Source organism: Notolabrus celidotus, chromosome 22 (assembly GCF_009762535.1).
Source record: "Notolabrus celidotus isolate fNotCel1 chromosome 22, fNotCel1.pri, whole genome shotgun sequence".
In the NCBI taxonomy this organism is placed as follows: domain Eukaryota; kingdom Metazoa; phylum Chordata; class Actinopteri; order Labriformes; family Labridae; genus Notolabrus; species Notolabrus celidotus.
The window spans coordinates 27,676,399-27,693,315 of record NC_048293.1 but is presented as its reverse complement, the minus strand read 5'-3'; the positions used below and the strand labels follow the sequence as shown (position 1 = coordinate 27,693,315).

Sequence of the window (16,917 nt, the reverse complement as noted above, 5' to 3'; positions counted from 1 at the left end):
TTATCTTTTAAATATTAACCTATTTATCTGATTGTAATTTCACAGTTATTTATTTATTTTCCTTTTTTATTTATTTATCTTTTATTTTAAATTATTAGTATTTATTATTACTTACACAAAAAACATAACTTGCTTTAATTGTTTACATTTATCTTTTATATGTACTGTTAAAAAAAATTAAATAAACAGATCTTTGAAACAATAAAAATAAAAAAGTCAGCTGCTGTAAAAGTCAAACCTCTGTGAGTGTAGCTTTAAAGATAAACCTGCATCCAACCTCAAATCAAGACTAGATTTTAAGTTTGTTGCATCATAAGTCAAAGAAAGTTTGTTTCTCATCCTCAACGCTCCCTGATCCTTTACCTATTTATAATAAAGTAATATTAAATGTTTTGTCTGTTGAATTAATTTGTCTTTTCCTCTACAGAGCGTCCAGCCGGACTCCTCCTCCCCTCGACATGTGAGTGATCCTTCTTCTTCATCCATCATGTTTGTTTCTAAACGGACGTCAGTGTGAGAGTAACAGAGAATCAGTCTCATGGAGTCATGTAGTCCACCCTGTGTGAATATTCAGGTTTATTCCGGTTTGTGTTTTGACTCTTGAAGCGATGTTTATGCTCTTCCCCCTGTGACTCTGTCTCTCTCCGTCTCTCTCCATCTCCCTCTGTCTCCCTCCCTCCCCCCTGCGTCAGTCCCCGCTCTGAAACAGCGTCTTTTATTAATGCCGCTCCCACTCAGCTGCAGGCACGAGCTTTAAATAGCAGGCCAGAGTTTAGACCACGGCTCGCTCCCCCCCCCCTCTCTCTTTGTCTCCCTCTCCCTCTCCCTTCACCTCGCCTCACCTCGGGGACTTCTCCGCTGCTTTTCACAACCCTGTCGGCGTCTTTGGAGCAGACCTGGTCTACTTAATGTGACTGCTGGTGTGTAAACTGTCAGTGAAAAAGCAGGGCAGCTCAGAGCCTCTTGGGTTGAAACCTGCTCTCCCTCCCTCCCTCCCTCTCTCTCTCTCGCTCTGGATGCTATTTCTGTCTCTACCTGTGTCACTGTCCCAGCGGCTCGGGTGACACTGATGACACTGAATGAATTCTTTCTTGGGGGAGACTTCCTGCTAGAATAAATACAGTTAGGAGTCTTGCTGATGATGATTCTTACTGTACCCTTCAGCCCACTGAGCCTCACGAGGACGCACATTTTTAGTGCTGCAGGGCATGCTGGGAGATGAGTCCCTAATTTAGGCCGTGTGTGCCCTGAAAAAGAAAAATACACAGCAGAGATTTTACAGTTTGGAAACGCACACATGGAGACTCTGGTTTCTAGTATCTGGGATCTTAATGACTCATAGTCTGAAAATGTTTGATTTCTCTGCTCTGGTGCTTTAAACTACGTCCTCTGGGGTGTTTGTTTTTGCAGTGACATCCTCAGATTGTTCCTCTAAGTGTCTGAAAACAAAACAATAACGTCCCCTACACTTCTAGACATCGTGTTTCTGAGTTGAGTCTCTGTGATGCTTGTAAACGAAGCAGCACAGTCCAGTCCTTCCTCCTGTAACCGGTCATGCTCTGTGAAGCTTTGCAGTGACTGAATGCAAATGAAGGCTTGTTTTAGCTGCAGGCTGTAAAGTCCCCAGACTGTATGAAACCTGGACGTGCACCCTGTCCATCAGCTCCACCACGCTCCTAATTAATGCACGTGTAAATAAATCACCCACTGCACAGCGTGTGTGATTAAAGAAATGAGATAAATAGTCTGAACTGTTTTTTGCAGCCGGCTGTGAGCAGGTTTATTCCTGCTGTACAGCTCAGCAAGTTAACTTGAGTGTTTATGGAGATTCCTTCACTTTTAGAACCAGCCTCAAGTGGACACTTGAGGTACTGCAGGTTTACAGCTCCTGCATTGGCTTCAGAATCAGAATCAGCTTTATTGGCCAGGTATGCTTGAACATACAAGGAATTTGACTTAGGTAAACTGTGTTCATGAAGGGTGAAGTGTGACAGCTGTTCCTTGTGTCATAACAATTAACCTTGAATTAAAGGTCTACCTCTGTGGAGAGCCTTTCTGTGTGTCAGATACATGAGTCTGGTCCTGCTGGAGGTTTCTGTCTGTCATTCTTTCTTTCTTTCTTTCTTTCTCTCTTTGTTCTTTCCATGTTTCTTCATCCTTTGTCTCCCCTTCTTACCCCGTCCTTTCCTTCTGTCATCCCTTCACCATTTATTCTACTCTTTTTCTTTCTTCTGGTCTCTCTCACTTTAACTCTTCCTGTCCCATTAAAGTTACTAACCATAGACCTTTCTGGAGTCCCTGAGCTCCCTTGTCTCGCAGGTTCCTGCTGCTGTGGACTACTACTATCCGTCTCCCCACTATCATCTCTCTCTCTCTTCATCTCCCTCTATCCCTCTCTCCAACACGGTCTCAGCAGATGTGTGTCTAACATGAGTCTGGTCCTGCTGGAGGTTTCTGCCTGTTAAAGGAAGTTTGTCCTTGCCACTGTAACTTGCTAAATGCTGCAAAGTGCTCTGCTCATGGTGGATTAAGATGAGATCAGACTGAGTCCTGTCTGGAAGAGGGGACTGGATCTGATCCGGTCTTGATGTTGGGTCTTTGTTACCGCAGCTTCTAAAATAATCGGTCTCCCCACACCAAACCTCACAGACTTAAACAACAGGGCCATCATACGCATCGCAACCTCAGTAGAACAGGACATCACACATCCACTAAACACCCACCTCATCCCACTCCCCTGAGGACGCAGGTACAGAGCACTGAGGTGCAGAAGGGCTCGCCTCGGCAAGAGCCTGATCCCTGCTGTTCTAGCGAGCCTGAACAAAAGGCCTTGCTGAATTATACAACTCTGTCTGAGTGTTGATGTCTTTGTGGACAGTTTGTTGAGCCTACAGTGTGTGTTCTATGTTTGTCTATGTCTGTGGAAATGCAGGAAGTTGCTGTGGAAAAGAATTTCCCCAAGGAGACAATAAAGTCTAAAGTCTAAGAGAGCATAGAGGGCGGTCTAGACCTGCTCAGTTTGGAAAGAGTCTTCAGATAACATTTGTTGTGATTTGGTGCTTTATAAATAAAGATTTATTGATGACCCCTCTCTCTCTCTCTCCCTTCCTCCTCACAGGGTCATAACCGCATCATCGCGTACAGCCGGCCTGTCTACTTCTGCCTGTGCTGCGGCCTCATCTGGCTGCTGCACTACGGCAGTCTGAGGACCACGTCGTCACGCTTCACCCTGTACGGAGTCGCTCTCACCAGCTCCCTGGTGCTCGCCTCCGCCAGGGACCTCGTCATCGGTGAGTGAAGTTAACATTCACTACGACACACAGATCAGATCCTCAACATGAGATCAATTAAACTCTGGATATCAGATTGGAGAGCCTTCGTCTCTTTCCTACGAGCGTTGTTTGTGTACAGAGCATCACAGCCGTCTCCATGAAACAACGATCACAACAAAGTGCTGTATTTTCTCTGGAGTGCTCTCTCCTGAACGCACCACAAGATGAACAGCCTACAGTCCCAGATACAGCACAGAACAGCAGTCTCTTCGTCTGCCTGATGTTAAGTAACCTCATTATTTAGTCACTTGTCTCTCTCTCCCTTCAGTCTTCATCCTCTGCTTCCCCATCATCTTCTTCGTCGGGCTGCTGCCACAAGTCAACACGTTCGTCATGTACCTCTTTGAGCAGCTGGACATCCATGTGTTCGGGGGCAACGGTGAGTGACTTCTGGACGCATCGCTCGACTTTGACCTCCACGCAGAGAGACAGTGGACTCTGCACACTGTTACTCATTATGATACAGCAGCCGGCTGCAGGAGTGCTGATTTGCATTCTGTCCGGCCTGTTGCCTGTCAGGCTGAGCGCTTGTGTTGCTGACATCCTCTCTCTCTCTCTCTCTCTCTCTCTCTCTCCCGCTCTCTCTGCAGCCTCTACGAGCCTCCTGTCAGCGCTGTACAGCGTGCTGCGCAGCGTCGTCACCGTCGCTCTGCTGTACGGCTTCTGCTACGGAGCTCTGAAGGTGAGACCACGACTGAGGTTGTATAAGATTAAGATTTCACTTTTAAACTGCATCGTCACCACCCTGTTGTTGTGTGTCTCAGGAGACGTGGGAGCCTCATCACATCCCCGTGTTGTTCTCTGTGTTCTGCGGCCTCTTGGTGGCGGTGTCCTACCACCTGAGCCGGCAGAGCAGCGACCCCTCAGTCCTCATGTGAGTTTAACGCCTCCTACAGCAAACCTTGAAAATCCCTCATGGTCACTTGGAGCTGTGGTGACTTCTCAGAGAAATTAAAACATCAAAAGGTGCATTTCAACCAAGAGTTCCGGGGTCTTTTAGCCCCCAGAACTACTTCCCCCTGAACTAAAAGGTTCCTGGTCCCCCATTGTTGTCTGTGTTTCGACCGCAAGCTGAAGTCCCGGGTAGATTGTGTAAATCAGGCCAGTGACTTATGGAGAAGAAAAAAAGTAAATGCACTACACCACCAGACCAGTAGAGGGCAGTAACACAAAGAGGAATGCCATTCATCACAGATGATACAATAGAAGCAGACGGACAGGCAGGTATCATTATGAGCAACACAACAGTTAGCCTGTTAGCATGAAGAGACTCAGCTGGCGCTGTTTTAGATGGTGCTATATTTCATCACAGATGGATTCACTGAATCAACACGTGAGAGGAGATAAGCGCGAGTAGCAAAGACGTTTCAACACGCCTTTAAAATCCTTTTGAACTCAAAAAGCCGTGATCGCAGAGATCGCCCGGTGTTTTGGTTTAAACAGCGACCCTGTTAACTGGAGACTCTCAGCCGGATGCATCCCTCATAAACGTCTTTAGACCATCATTAAATATCTGATGAGGATATTTTGAAATCTTAATAAAAACTAAACTAGTTTGCATTCCCAGGAACTCCCTCTGTGTTTCAACAGCTGTGTAAACTCCACAAACACTGACACGTTCAGCTGAAGGTCTCCAGTTTACAGGGTCACTTTTAAAACCAGAACACCGGGAGGAGAGACGCATTCACGGTGGGCTGAGAGAAGACTACTGTTACAAGCTGCTAAATCAAGAGAATCCCAGCTTCTTCTTTTGAAAAGTACACACACATACAAAAAAGATAGAACAAATAAAAACTAATGAAGGAAAGAGAAATCAAGTGAATCACAGATGAAAAAAACAATGACTGTGAATGCTTTTTGGATAATTGAAAAAAAAAATGAAAAAAAATTGAAAAAGAAAATTTGAAAAAAAAAAATTGGTCAAAAAAAATTTGAACAAGAACTTTTGAGAAAAAATTTTGAACAAAAAATATTTGACAAAAAAAAAAGTTGACATTTTTTTTTGACAAAAAATTTTTTGACAATTTTTTTTTTTGACAAAATTTTTTTTGACAAAATTTTTTTTGACAAAATTTTTTTTGACAAAAGTTTTTTTGACAAAAGTTTTTTGACAAATTTTTTTTGGGAAAAAAATAAAAATTGACAAAAAAATTTGACAAAAAAGTTGACCCTGTCGAAAAAAAAAAATGCCCTCAAACTTTAAATTGTGCTCCAAAATCAGAAAAAACATGAAAAAAAGTGAAAATGTTGTGCCTGCGGTTAAAAACATGGAAAAAGCAATGAATGAATCAACACAAACACAAAAAAAATCAAGTGAATCACAGATGTGTGTGATGTTATTGTGGACGGAGGGAGGAATAAAAACACGTTCAGCATTGCAGGCCCCGCCCCCTGAAAGTCCCGGGACCTTTGAAAAGTACTACCCCTCTAGCAGGGTCTTTTTAGGGGGGAGACTATCTACCCCTGAACTAAATTTAGACCCTGGGTCCACTGGTAGAAACACATGTAGTTCAGGGGTAACGTTCCTCTGGTGAAAAACACCTTTAAGTTATTTTCCTGGCTCTGAACTCTTGCACCTAACATCTGAGGAGACAAAAAACAGATCACATAGTATTTTCCTTCACCTGTGTTTGCAAGACACAAATCCAGAATCCTAAATCTACCATTTTTCCATGGATGAGTCCACAAAGGGATTATCTCTTCATTTTAAAGCTGCAGTGACTTATTAAACATAAATCAGCTGCAGGAGAGAGTCCCCCTATCTGAACCGGTGTCTCTCTGTCGCCTCTCTCTCTCTCTTTGCAGCTCGCTGATACAGTCCAAGATTTTACCCAATCTCAAAGACAAGAACCCGGAGGACCCTCTGTCGGAGGTTCAGGACCCTCTGCCTGACAAGCTCCGGGCCTCGGTGGTGAGTGGAGCCTCATGAGCCGCCGTAGTCGTTGTGTGAACGCTGATTTGTGTTCCTAACCCTGCGTTGTGTGATCTCTTGCACAGAACGAGCGTCTGCAGTCCGACCTGATCGTCTGTGTCGTCATCGCTGTCCTTTACTTCGCCATCCACGTCAGCACTGTGTTCATTGCTCTGCAGGTACAGTCCATATCTCTCTCTTTAACTAGAGTGTAACTATTTTAAACCTTTCCCTGAGGTTTTAAAAATGGGGATTTAAAGACGAGTGGGAGGAAAGTTGTGGAGTTTCTTTAACCAGCAGCTGCTTAATGGACTTTAGTGGCTGAAACCTCCTCCATGGGGTAACATGCACCAGATTTAAGTGCTTTATTTGCCTGAGAGAGGCTGAGATTATCATTTCTAGTGTCTGACAACATCACCAAATAATCCCTTTAGAGACAGACCTCTGCGCCTGCTGCTTTAAGGAACAAAAACAACCATAATAAGAAGTTTAGACTCTGAGTGGTGAAACTATACCTCCTTAAAAACACATGAATATGAGTCAGGATGATCTCACACACACAGCTGGATTCTTGGTGTGTATTAGGATTAACCCTCTCTGTGTGTCTCCTGCAGCCTTTCCTCAGTTACGTCCTGTATGCACTGTTGGGGACGGTCGGGCTGCTCACTCACTACCTGCTGCCTCAATTCCGCAAACAGCTGCCGTGGTACTGCTTCTCCCACCCGCTGCTCAAAACCAAGGAGTACTATCAGTTTGAAGTCCGGGGTGAGTGTTTGAGTCTTTGAATCCTCCCTCTGAGTCTCCTCCTCCTCCTGACTCTGTTCTCTCTCTGACGGCGATGTCCACTTTCTCTGTGTCTTCAGATGCGGCTCACGTGATGTGGTTTGAGAAGCTTCACGTGTGGCTGCTGTTCGTGGAGAAGAACGTCCTCTATCCTCTTGTCATCCTGAACGAGCTGAGCGGCAGCGCCCGAGAGCTCGCCAGTCCAAAGAGGCTCGACACAGAGTGAGAACCCGACTTTCTTACATTTATTTAGAACACCTTATCCTCCACTTGATGTCATTGTTTACATCCACTGACTCTGATGTTCTTCAATCGTCCTCCAGGGTCGGCGCTCTGATGATCACAGTGGCGGGCCTGAAGCTGCTGCGCTCCTCCTACAGCAGTCCCACCTATCAGTACGTGACCATCCTGTTCACCGTCCTCTTCTTCACCTTCGACTACCGCCATCTGTCCGAGACGCTGCTGCTCGACCTCTTCCTCATGTCCATCGTTTTCAGCAAGGTCAGAAGAGTTTCACTTCTCTCGTGTCGTGACGGTGTCTTCATTCTGCAGTCAGAGGACTCTGTCTTCACTTCTCTGTGTCTCTGTTGTTTTCATCCAGATGTGGGAGCTCTTCTACAAGCTGCACTTTGTCTACACCTACATCGCCCCCTGGCAGATCACATGGGGCTCAGCCTTCCACGCCTTTGCTCAGCCCTTTGCTGTGCCTCGTATCCTTTCACTGACGCCTTCTATCGGCACATGCATGCTGCATGCTGAGTCACAGGTTTGTAGCTCTGCTGTAAATCTGCCTTCAGAAGCTGAGAATCAAAGTGATCATGTTTCTGAAGGCATATCTGCTGGATTACTGACATCCTTAGAAACCTCTCTGATTCACTTTGAGTCTTTTTTTTTTCCTCAATATTTATTTTTATTGGCAAAACGCAAACTTTACAATACAGGTCAAATATTCAAACACCTTTTTATATTTTAAACATACTCATATGTGTATATAAAAAAATACAGGAGAGGATTAGGGCCACTGAAAAAATAAAATAAAAAATGAAGGTCTTTTGCTACCCCTGATTTGGAATTTCAAAATAAAAGCCATTGGTTATGTAGCATATTAGTGATGATTTGGGGTATTTTCAAAGTGAGATTCTTTAGATAGAATTCTGACTTTTTTCTCATAATAATAATAATCATAATTAAAAAAAAAATTTCAGTGGCCCTAATCCACTTCTGTAAATTAAATTAAATTAAATTAAATTAAATTAAATTAAATTAAATTAAATTAAATTTAAAGAAAATACATACATAAAAATAAAGAAATATAATAAATTAAATTAAATTTAATTTAATTTAATTTAATTTAAAGAAAATACATACATAAAAATAAAGAAATATAATAAATTAAATAAAATTAAATCAAAAAAATTAATTATTGCAAACATGAAAATAAAGAAATATAATACATTTAATTTAATTCAATTACATTAAATTAAAACATGAATTAATACATACATACAAATAAGGAAATGTAATAAAATAATAAATATAATAACAATAATAATACTAAATATATACATACATACATGCACACACAAAAAAATATTAATAAAAAAAGATAATAATATTAAATAAAATAATAAAATAAAATCATCTACTTTGAGTCATTTTCATATTCAATTAAAAACTCCTCAAGACAAAAACGGACCACACAGCTCATCAGTGTTCTCAGAGCTGAATTTTTATGATAGGACGTTCTCTGATTGATCCTTGACTCGAGCCCCTCCAGACTCTGCCATGCTGTTCGTTCAGGCCGCAGTGTCGGCCATCTTTTCCACCCCCCTCAACCCGTTCCTGGGCAGCGCCATCTTCATCACGTCCTACGTGCGACCCGTCAAGTTCTGGGAGAGAGATTACAAGTACATGAATCATCTTGATATGACTACCCTGATTATAATCTGATTGTTTCTGTGCTTAATTAAACCTCTGTATCGTCTGTTTGCAGCACTAAGAGAGTGGATCACTCCAACACTCGGCTGGCCTCCCAGCTGGACAGAAACCCAGGTAAGGGTCCACTTTCCTTTACTGTACTTCAGAAACACAAGACCGGATCTGGATTAGAGTTCCAAACATGAACCCTCGTCTCTCTTCTCTTCAGGCTCAGACGACAACAACCTGAACTCCATCTTCTACGAGCACCTGACCCGCTCCCTGCAGCACAGCCTGTGTGGGGACCTCCTGCTGGGCCGGTGGGGGAACTTCAGCACCGGGGACTGCTTCATCCTGGCCTCGGACTACCTGAACGCTCTGGTGCATCTCATCGAGATCGGAAACGGCTTGGTCACCTTTCAGCTGCGAGGGCTGGAGTTCAGAGGTGAGGAGGGAGGAAACAAAGACATCAGGGGTGGTGGAAGGGAAGTTGTGGACTGTATCTTTAAGAGATGCTGTTACTGAGTTAGTAGAGGAGCAGCGTCACTAGATGGCGCCATTGTTTTTGTCCTCTCTGGCTGTGGATGTAGAGCTGAACCAAAGCTCCGGTGTTGGTATCAGTCTTGTTTATATATACCGTCCTGGTTTTCCATCCATCAGTTTCTGAAAGTTCCCAGACGTCAGATTTGATCAGATCTTCTTGTTCAGTTTCCTGTTTGTCTGAATCTGATATTCCCCCCTCCACAGGAACGTACTGCCAGCAGAGGGAGGTGGAGGCCATCACGGAGGGGGTGGAGGAGGACGAGGGCTGCTGTTGCTGCGAGCCGGGTCACCTCCCCCACATCCTGTCCTTTAACGCCGCCTTCGGGCAGCGCTGGCTGGCCTGGGAGGTCCTGGTCACCAAGTACGTCCTGGAGGGCTACAGCATCACGGACAACAGCGCCGCCTCCATGCTGCAGGTGTTCGACCTGCGACGCATCCTGACCACCTACTACGTCAAGGTGTGTGGACGTAGCTGCTCCTGTGTCACTTCTTAATGACGGTGTTATTTATCATGATCTAACGGCTTCCTTCTGTCACTCAGGGAATCATCTACTACGTGATCGCCTCGCCCAAACTGGAGGAGTGGCTCGCCAATGAGACCATGAAAGACGGGCTGAGGGGATGCGGAGAGAGGAACTACGTCGACCTGGATCCGACCTTTAACCCTAACATCGACGAGGACTACGACCACCGACTGGCAGGGATCTCCAGGGACAGCTTCTGTGGAGTCTACCTGAGCTGGATCCAGTACTGCAACTCTAGACGGGCCAAGGTGAGGATGGATTACTGATCCACGTGGATCGGGTTAGAAATGAGGGATTAAATCTGAACAGACGACACCTCTGAGTTGATTTGGAGAGCGCAGCACGAGTTAGCTCCTTTTTCAATAATACAACCGATAAGAGCTCCGCCCCTTTTCTCTGGCCTCGTTCTAAAGCCACGCCCCAAAACAAAAGAACACGCATAAGCCATTAATATACAGTCAAAGCTTTTCAACAATTATAAACAGTAAAGTTTCAACAAGCTGTAAGGGTTTTATAACAGTTTTATTTCACCTTACTTTCTTTCTTTTTTCCTTTCTTTATTTGCTTATTATCTAATTCAAATTTTAGTCAATTTTTATTTATTTAATTTAATTTATTTATTATCTAGTTCCCATGTTAGTCACTTTTTATTTATTCATTTATTATCTAGGTCAAAATTTTAATTAATTTATTTATTTATTTATTTTTGTACGTATTTATTTATTTTAAGTATAGCATCTTTTTTAATGGTTTAATATTTTAGTGTTTTATTATCTTATAAATGTATTTTATTTTGGTGAGTTTCATTTCCTGTGTTGAGTTTTAACATCTTATTTTTCCTCCAGTGTTTCCTCATTAAGATATTATGAGAGTGTTTCCTCAGTTCATTCAGCAACCTCCTTTTTTATTTTTCATTCATTTATTTATTTATTTATTTAATTTTCATTGTTTTTATTATTATTGTTGTTGCATATATTGAGTTCTTAACCTCAGGATTGTGGGCTGGGTTTGGAGTCGGGGCTGTGGTTGGGATTAGGATGGGGAGTTGTTTTTATGTACAGCACTTGGTGTTACAATGTCATTATATGAAAAGTGCATTATAAATAAAGTCTGATTGAATGATGTATTAAAGTGTGATCATAGTTTCATGAATGTCTCTTTGTCTCTGTTTCGTTGTTTCAGCCTCTGGACAGTGAGAAGGACTCGGCTCTGGTGCTGCTCTGCTTCGGTCTGTGTGTGCTCGGGAGGAGAGCTCTGGGAACAGCTGCCCATCATATGTCCAGGTTATTTACTGATCTTCATAAATACAGCTTTTAAATCAAAGTTTAAAAGACTCATGTTTAACTCTTTGTTCGCCCTCTCTCCCTCACAGCAACCTGGAGTCCTTCCTGTACGGACTTCATGCGTTATTTAAAGGAGATTTCCGCATCTCGTCCGTACGGGACGAGTGGATCTTCGCTGACATGGAACTGCTCAGGAAAGTGGTGGTGCCTGGAATCCGAATGTCCCTCAAACTACACCAGGTGAGTCAGCATTACATCCTCATCACCACCTCCTTCTCAGCATCTTCATTTGACCTGTAACAAAACCATCACATGTCTCTTTTAGGACCACTTCACGTCCCCCGATGAGTACGACGAGCCGGCGGTTCTCTTTGAAGCCATCTCCTCCCACCAGCAGAACCTGGTCATCGCTCACGAGGGAGACCCGGCCTGGAGAAGCGCCGTGCTGTCCAACTCCCCGTCGCTCCTCGCCCTGCGCCACGTCCTCGACGAAGGAACCAACGAGTATAAAATCATCATGCTCAATCGGCGGTACCTCAGCTTCCGTGTCATCAAGGTGAGTTCACGGACATCATAAGAGGGGAACCTGTTTGAAAATGTTAGATCTCAAAGTGTGTGAGTAAAGGAAGCGCTCTCTTCCTGTGGAGGATTAAGGTGTTAGACTTAATGAGACCCTCTCTGTGCTGCAGGTGAACAAGGAGTGCGTCCGAGGTCTGTGGGCCGGGCAGCAGCAGGAGCTGGTGTTCCTGAGGAACAGAAACCCGGAGCGCGGCAGCATCCAGAACGCCAAACAGGCCCTGAGAAACATGATCAACTCTTCCTGCGACCAGCCCATCGGGTATCCCATCTACGTCTCCCCGCTCACCACCTCCTACTGCAACACCCACCCCCAGCTCGGACACATCCTGGGAGGCCCCATCAGCATCGGCAACATCCGGAACTTCGTAGTCAGCACCTGGCACAGGTTTGTCATGTCTGCAGTTCAGAGAGCTGCACCTTGTAAAAACCTCCAGCTGAGTGCTGCTGGACTGTGGTTAAAGTCCTGTCTTCAGTCATGAGAGCCGCGGTGTGACCTGTTAATGTTTTCTTTGTGTGTCAGGTTACGTAAAGGCTGCGGGGCCGGCTGTAACAGCGGAGGGAACATTGAGGACTCGGATGCGGGGGGGCTGTCCTGTGGCAGCGGGAACGGGACGGGGGGCGACTCTCAGCAGAGCTCGGTGTCTCAGGGTGGGACGTCTGGTGGACACGCCCCCTCCCACTCGTACCCGCCGCACACGCTGGGTGAGGACGACTGTGTTGAAAACCACAAATAATGCAGAGTTTTTAAGAGTTAACCTCAACTTGGGGCGCTGGTGGCCTAGCGGTCTAAGCGCCCCACATATAGAGGCTATAGTCCTCATCGCAGAGGTCGCCGGTTCGACTCCAGAGTGGTCCATTCACTGCATGTGTTCCCCCACTCTTTACTCCCCACATTTCCTGTCCCTCTTCAGCTGTCCTGTCAATAAAGCCCAAAAATATAACCTCACTCATCCTCTCTGTGATGCAGGAACCAGTCAGAGCTCCCAGTCTGTCCAGTCCGGTCTGGTCCGTCACTCTCCCGCCCGAGCCTCCGTCGCCAGCCAGTCCTCCTCGTACCGTTACGGCAGCAGCCGTCACTCCTCCCTCCGCACCTCCACCACCGGCCTGGAGCCCTGCCGCCGATCCTCCACCAGCCAGCTGTCTCTGCGCACGCTCCCCACCTCCCTGCAGCTCCGGCTGGGCTCCACCTCCGACCCCGCCGGCCCCTCCGCCTCGCTCTCCAGCCACAGCATCCCTCCCTGCAAACGCCACACGCTGGTGGGCCTGCTGGGGAACGACGGACTGTGCAGCACAGTGACCGACCCCCTCAGCCAGCATTACCACCATCATCACCACCCGCAGCAGCACAACCCCACCGTGTCCACCGTGCGCAGAGACGACATCTCCTACAGAGTACAGGTGAGGACATAAAGAACATATGCAGGAAACACAGTGAGCACAGTAAGCAAGGGACATTTAGCCGCCTTAGATTCTCACTTTGTTCAACAACAACATGATGAAGTTCAGTCAGATATCTAAGCTTCCTGGAGAACGTTTCAGAGGACTTAGTTTGGTCATTTTTATTTATTCTGCTCCTTCATCTTGAGACCAAATACCTGCAGACTCAGTCTATTGACTCCAATAAACCTCGGCTGTGTTAGTGCTCTTTATCAAAGGTAAGCATGCTGACTCACTGAGCTAACACTGATACACAGAGTGAGTGTTTGGACATGAAAACAAAGCTAACGCAGGGAGGTTAATGCAGCTCTTGCTCCTGTGTGTCTCTCAGATCGTGGACGTCTGTCACGTTCTGGAGAACATCAACCTATCGAAGAGGAAGGAGCTGCAGTGGCCTGACGAGACGATGAGACTGAGAGCAGGACGGACCTGCTGGAGGGACTGGAGCCCCTTAGAGGGCATGGAAGGACATGTAAGTCTGGAAAGACTGATGTCTATTCAATTCAATTCAATTTGCTTTATTGGAAATGAACAAAGACATGTTGTTGCCAAAGCACATAAATTCATACACATACATTATATTCATTACATATTTTATATGCATTAATGAACGATGGTGTCATCCATACAGCATATCTCAATGTCCTCACTTGATGCTCATAAAACCTTCACCTAAAATCAGATATTATGGGATGGTGCGTCCCTCAGGCTGTGACAGGCAGACACATATTTAGCAGCCAGAGGAGCTGCTGACCCTTCCCCCAGGAGAAAGTTTCTCTTCTGAGGTTAATGTTGGGAAGTTTGTTACTATTGTAGTAATGTAGTGGGAATCTCTTAGTAAAGAGAACTTGCTACAGAGGAGGAGGAAGTGCATCTCTGTGTCTATGTCCCCTGTAGAGCAGGGGATTTCTTTTTTTTATTCTTTCTATCTATTTTCGGCAAGACTGTATAAAATATGGACGTAGTATCCATGGCGTCACCCATCTGTTCCTGAAGCGCTGTTTTGAGGCCAATTGTTGGTGGTAGCCATATTGCTGCTGTTGAGCGAGTGTGACGTAAAGAGGCGGGCTTTGAGCCTCCTCGCCAACAGCTACAGTGTTCCCGCCTGTCAATCAAGTCAGCTGTGCCTCTCATTGGAAGACTCGTAATCCCAATATCTTTGAAATTGCCGCATTAGAAAAGAATTCACCCCCCCTACAGTGTGTGCCGATCGAGAAATGAGCTATCCAGACTACACTCATCTTTTGAACCAGGCGCTACAAAACAACATCATCAACTGTGCTTGTTTACATCCAGGTAGTAGAGCTTTAGAGTGTTATGGGAGTAGAAATCAACAAGATATATATATCCCAGGCTAGTCTTAAAGCTTAGACACAACATATGACCGGGATGTCAGGCCTCCAGCTATAAAAATATCTATAATTAGATACCTGAGGAGCAATTCTGGTCTGACGTTGAATCATGAGTCAGCAACAAAGCTCACATCCCAAATCCAATCTGTCGTTCTAGCTCTTTCCTGTGTTGATAAGCTCTCTCACACTCTCACACTCTAACTTCATCTCTCTTTCATCGTCTTTTTGAACTTGTGGTCTCCTTTATTCGTCCTCTAACACCCGCTGTGACCCGCCCTGTGATTGGTTGCCTCTCCTCCCCTCTCCTCTGCAGGTGATTCACCGGTGGGTGCCTTGTAGCCGAGACCCAGCCAATCGCTCCCATATCGACAAGACCATCCTGCTGGTACAGGTGGAAGATAAGCTAGTGCCCATCATCGAGACTGGGGTCATTGAGTTGGGCGCCGAGGTCTGAGACAAGCAAGCACACACACACACACACATACACAAACGCAAACACACACACATACTTGCACGCCTGTGTGAAGATGAAGCCGGACCTAGCTGGCTTTCAGGAGGACGCAGGAGCCTGCAGACAAACAGGCAGCGGGAGCTCTCCCCCCTCCCCTGCTCCTTATCGCTGAGGGGGAACAGGAAGCCAGGGAAAAGTGTGAGCAGAGACAGAGCATCCATACATCAGTGATCCTTTACTGCATCCACACACACACACACCCACAGTATCTGCCTTGCTTTGCGTCTCAGAAATGCTGCATGACAGTAAACAAACCCTTAAGTTTCCTTCTTGCTACTGGTGATTCATTTTTTTCTATGCATTTCATCGACTCTTTTTTTCTGACTCTGAGAGAGTGTGGAGATTTTTTTTCTTTTTGTGTTTTTTTTTTTGATTGTCTTTGGATAATTTGCCAAAATAAAAACCTGGCGTTGAGTATCAGCCACGGTTTCACACACACACACACACACACACACGACGTGAGAGCTTTTCTTTGTTGTTGTTTTATTGCCAAGACGCCGGAGGAGGCGGAGCCGCAGGAGAAACTGAAACGCTGCGCTCCGCTCGCTCCTCCGTTCCATTGTTGTCATTCCCTTCGGATTACTTTGACAATTACAAGATTACTTTGCGCAAAGAAAAAAAAACTTGCACTATAATTTTTTTAATTTACAGCAATGCACTACACTCTTGAGATAATATCATGTTTATTTATTACAGACTCAGAATGGCCATGGTTACCAATGCCTTGGGAATGAAAAATGCAATCGTCTTTCTGTTTTCAGCCATTTTTATTTACAATTTTATGTTTGATAAACTTGAAAATAACTTTTTACTGTATATGATTATATCTATATATAGTATATGAAAATATATATATATTTACACAAATATATATATATAATGTCAATGTATAAAAAGATTTGTTTTGGATATTTATTACTGTGAACATGGTATTTACACTTTGTTACATCTTCTTTTTCTTTCGTTCGGGGACAAAGGTTAATGTATCAAGGACCATTGGTTGAAAACGAGATGCAGACTTTTTGATGGACTGTTTCACTATTTAACTTAATTCTTTTCTATATGGAGAAATAAAAGTTTGATTTATTGCTGACATCTTTAACACGCCTCCTCTCACTTCTTTTAAATCTGTTATCCTGGAGTTTGAATCAAAGAAGAGACGCACAGTCATCACACTTTATGTTACAGAGTTTTAAAAGGGAAGCTTGTGACGAGCAGGTGTGGACTTTATGGGATACCTGCTGCCAGGTCTATGATTTTATGGTGGAGTGAAGCATCTGACATTTTTTATAATGCCTACTTCAGAGGTTTTAACGGACTGCTCATGTGAGAAGATTGCAGTCTCAGGTAAACAAAGTTGCATACAGAACATGTTCTTACATCACTTTGATGTAAGATCATGTCTGTATGATAAACAGCAACATGTATCAGCTGTAGATTAACATAACTCTGAATCTCTGTGGAAAAGGAAACAGATCGTAGCGGGCTGGAAGGAGGCAACCCGGCTATCAGAGAGACCACACTGCCCTCAAGTGTTTCGGTGCAGCCTCTGCTGCGTAGGGGCGACGCAGTAGTATAAATCAGCCTTGAGTCTGACTTCTTCAGGGGATTTCAGCCTCTAATGACGCCTTGAAATACTGAGAACAGACCGAGGAATGAGTTTAAACTGAGGCTGTAAAAAGGCGATGAAATACTCCTGAGAAGTTTTTCCCAAAACGGTGTTCAGCTTGTGTTGAAAGCCGACA

The 16,917-nt window shown here is 44.7% G+C and overlaps 1 protein-coding gene across 4 annotated transcripts in view; it reads left to right on the top strand.

Moving 5' to 3' along the window:
• pcnx1 (pecanex 1) overlaps positions 1-15,438 on the top strand; it is a 51,407-nt gene extending 35,969 nt beyond the window's left edge. For all 4 annotated transcript variants that reach the window (XM_034675102.1, XM_034675100.1, XM_034675099.1 and 1 more), the window contains 24 exons: positions 428-460; positions 3,119-3,290; positions 3,601-3,711; positions 3,923-4,014; positions 4,097-4,206; positions 6,138-6,243; positions 6,330-6,422; positions 6,858-7,008; positions 7,107-7,248; positions 7,350-7,527; positions 7,628-7,736; positions 8,804-8,933; positions 9,020-9,078; positions 9,173-9,388; positions 9,691-9,944; positions 10,028-10,258; positions 11,193-11,293; positions 11,383-11,533; positions 11,619-11,849; positions 11,983-12,257; positions 12,393-12,574; positions 12,840-13,270; positions 13,641-13,781; positions 14,975-15,438. In XM_034675102.1, coding sequence (XP_034530993.1) covers positions 428-460; positions 3,119-3,290; positions 3,601-3,711; positions 3,923-4,014; positions 4,097-4,206; positions 6,138-6,243; positions 6,330-6,422; positions 6,858-7,008; positions 7,107-7,248; positions 7,350-7,527; positions 7,628-7,736; positions 8,804-8,933; positions 9,020-9,078; positions 9,173-9,388; positions 9,691-9,944; positions 10,028-10,258; positions 11,193-11,293; positions 11,383-11,533; positions 11,619-11,849; positions 11,983-12,257; positions 12,393-12,574; positions 12,840-13,270; positions 13,641-13,781; positions 14,975-15,115 — 3,840 coding nt within the window. In that variant the 3' untranslated portion in view covers positions 15,116-15,438. The remainder of the gene's footprint in view (positions 1-427; positions 461-3,118; positions 3,291-3,600; positions 3,712-3,922; positions 4,015-4,096; positions 4,207-6,137; positions 6,244-6,329; positions 6,423-6,857; positions 7,009-7,106; positions 7,249-7,349; positions 7,528-7,627; positions 7,737-8,803; positions 8,934-9,019; positions 9,079-9,172; positions 9,389-9,690; positions 9,945-10,027; positions 10,259-11,192; positions 11,294-11,382; positions 11,534-11,618; positions 11,850-11,982; positions 12,258-12,392; positions 12,575-12,839; positions 13,271-13,640; positions 13,782-14,974) is intronic.
• Positions 15,439-16,917: the final 1,479 nt, after the last annotated feature.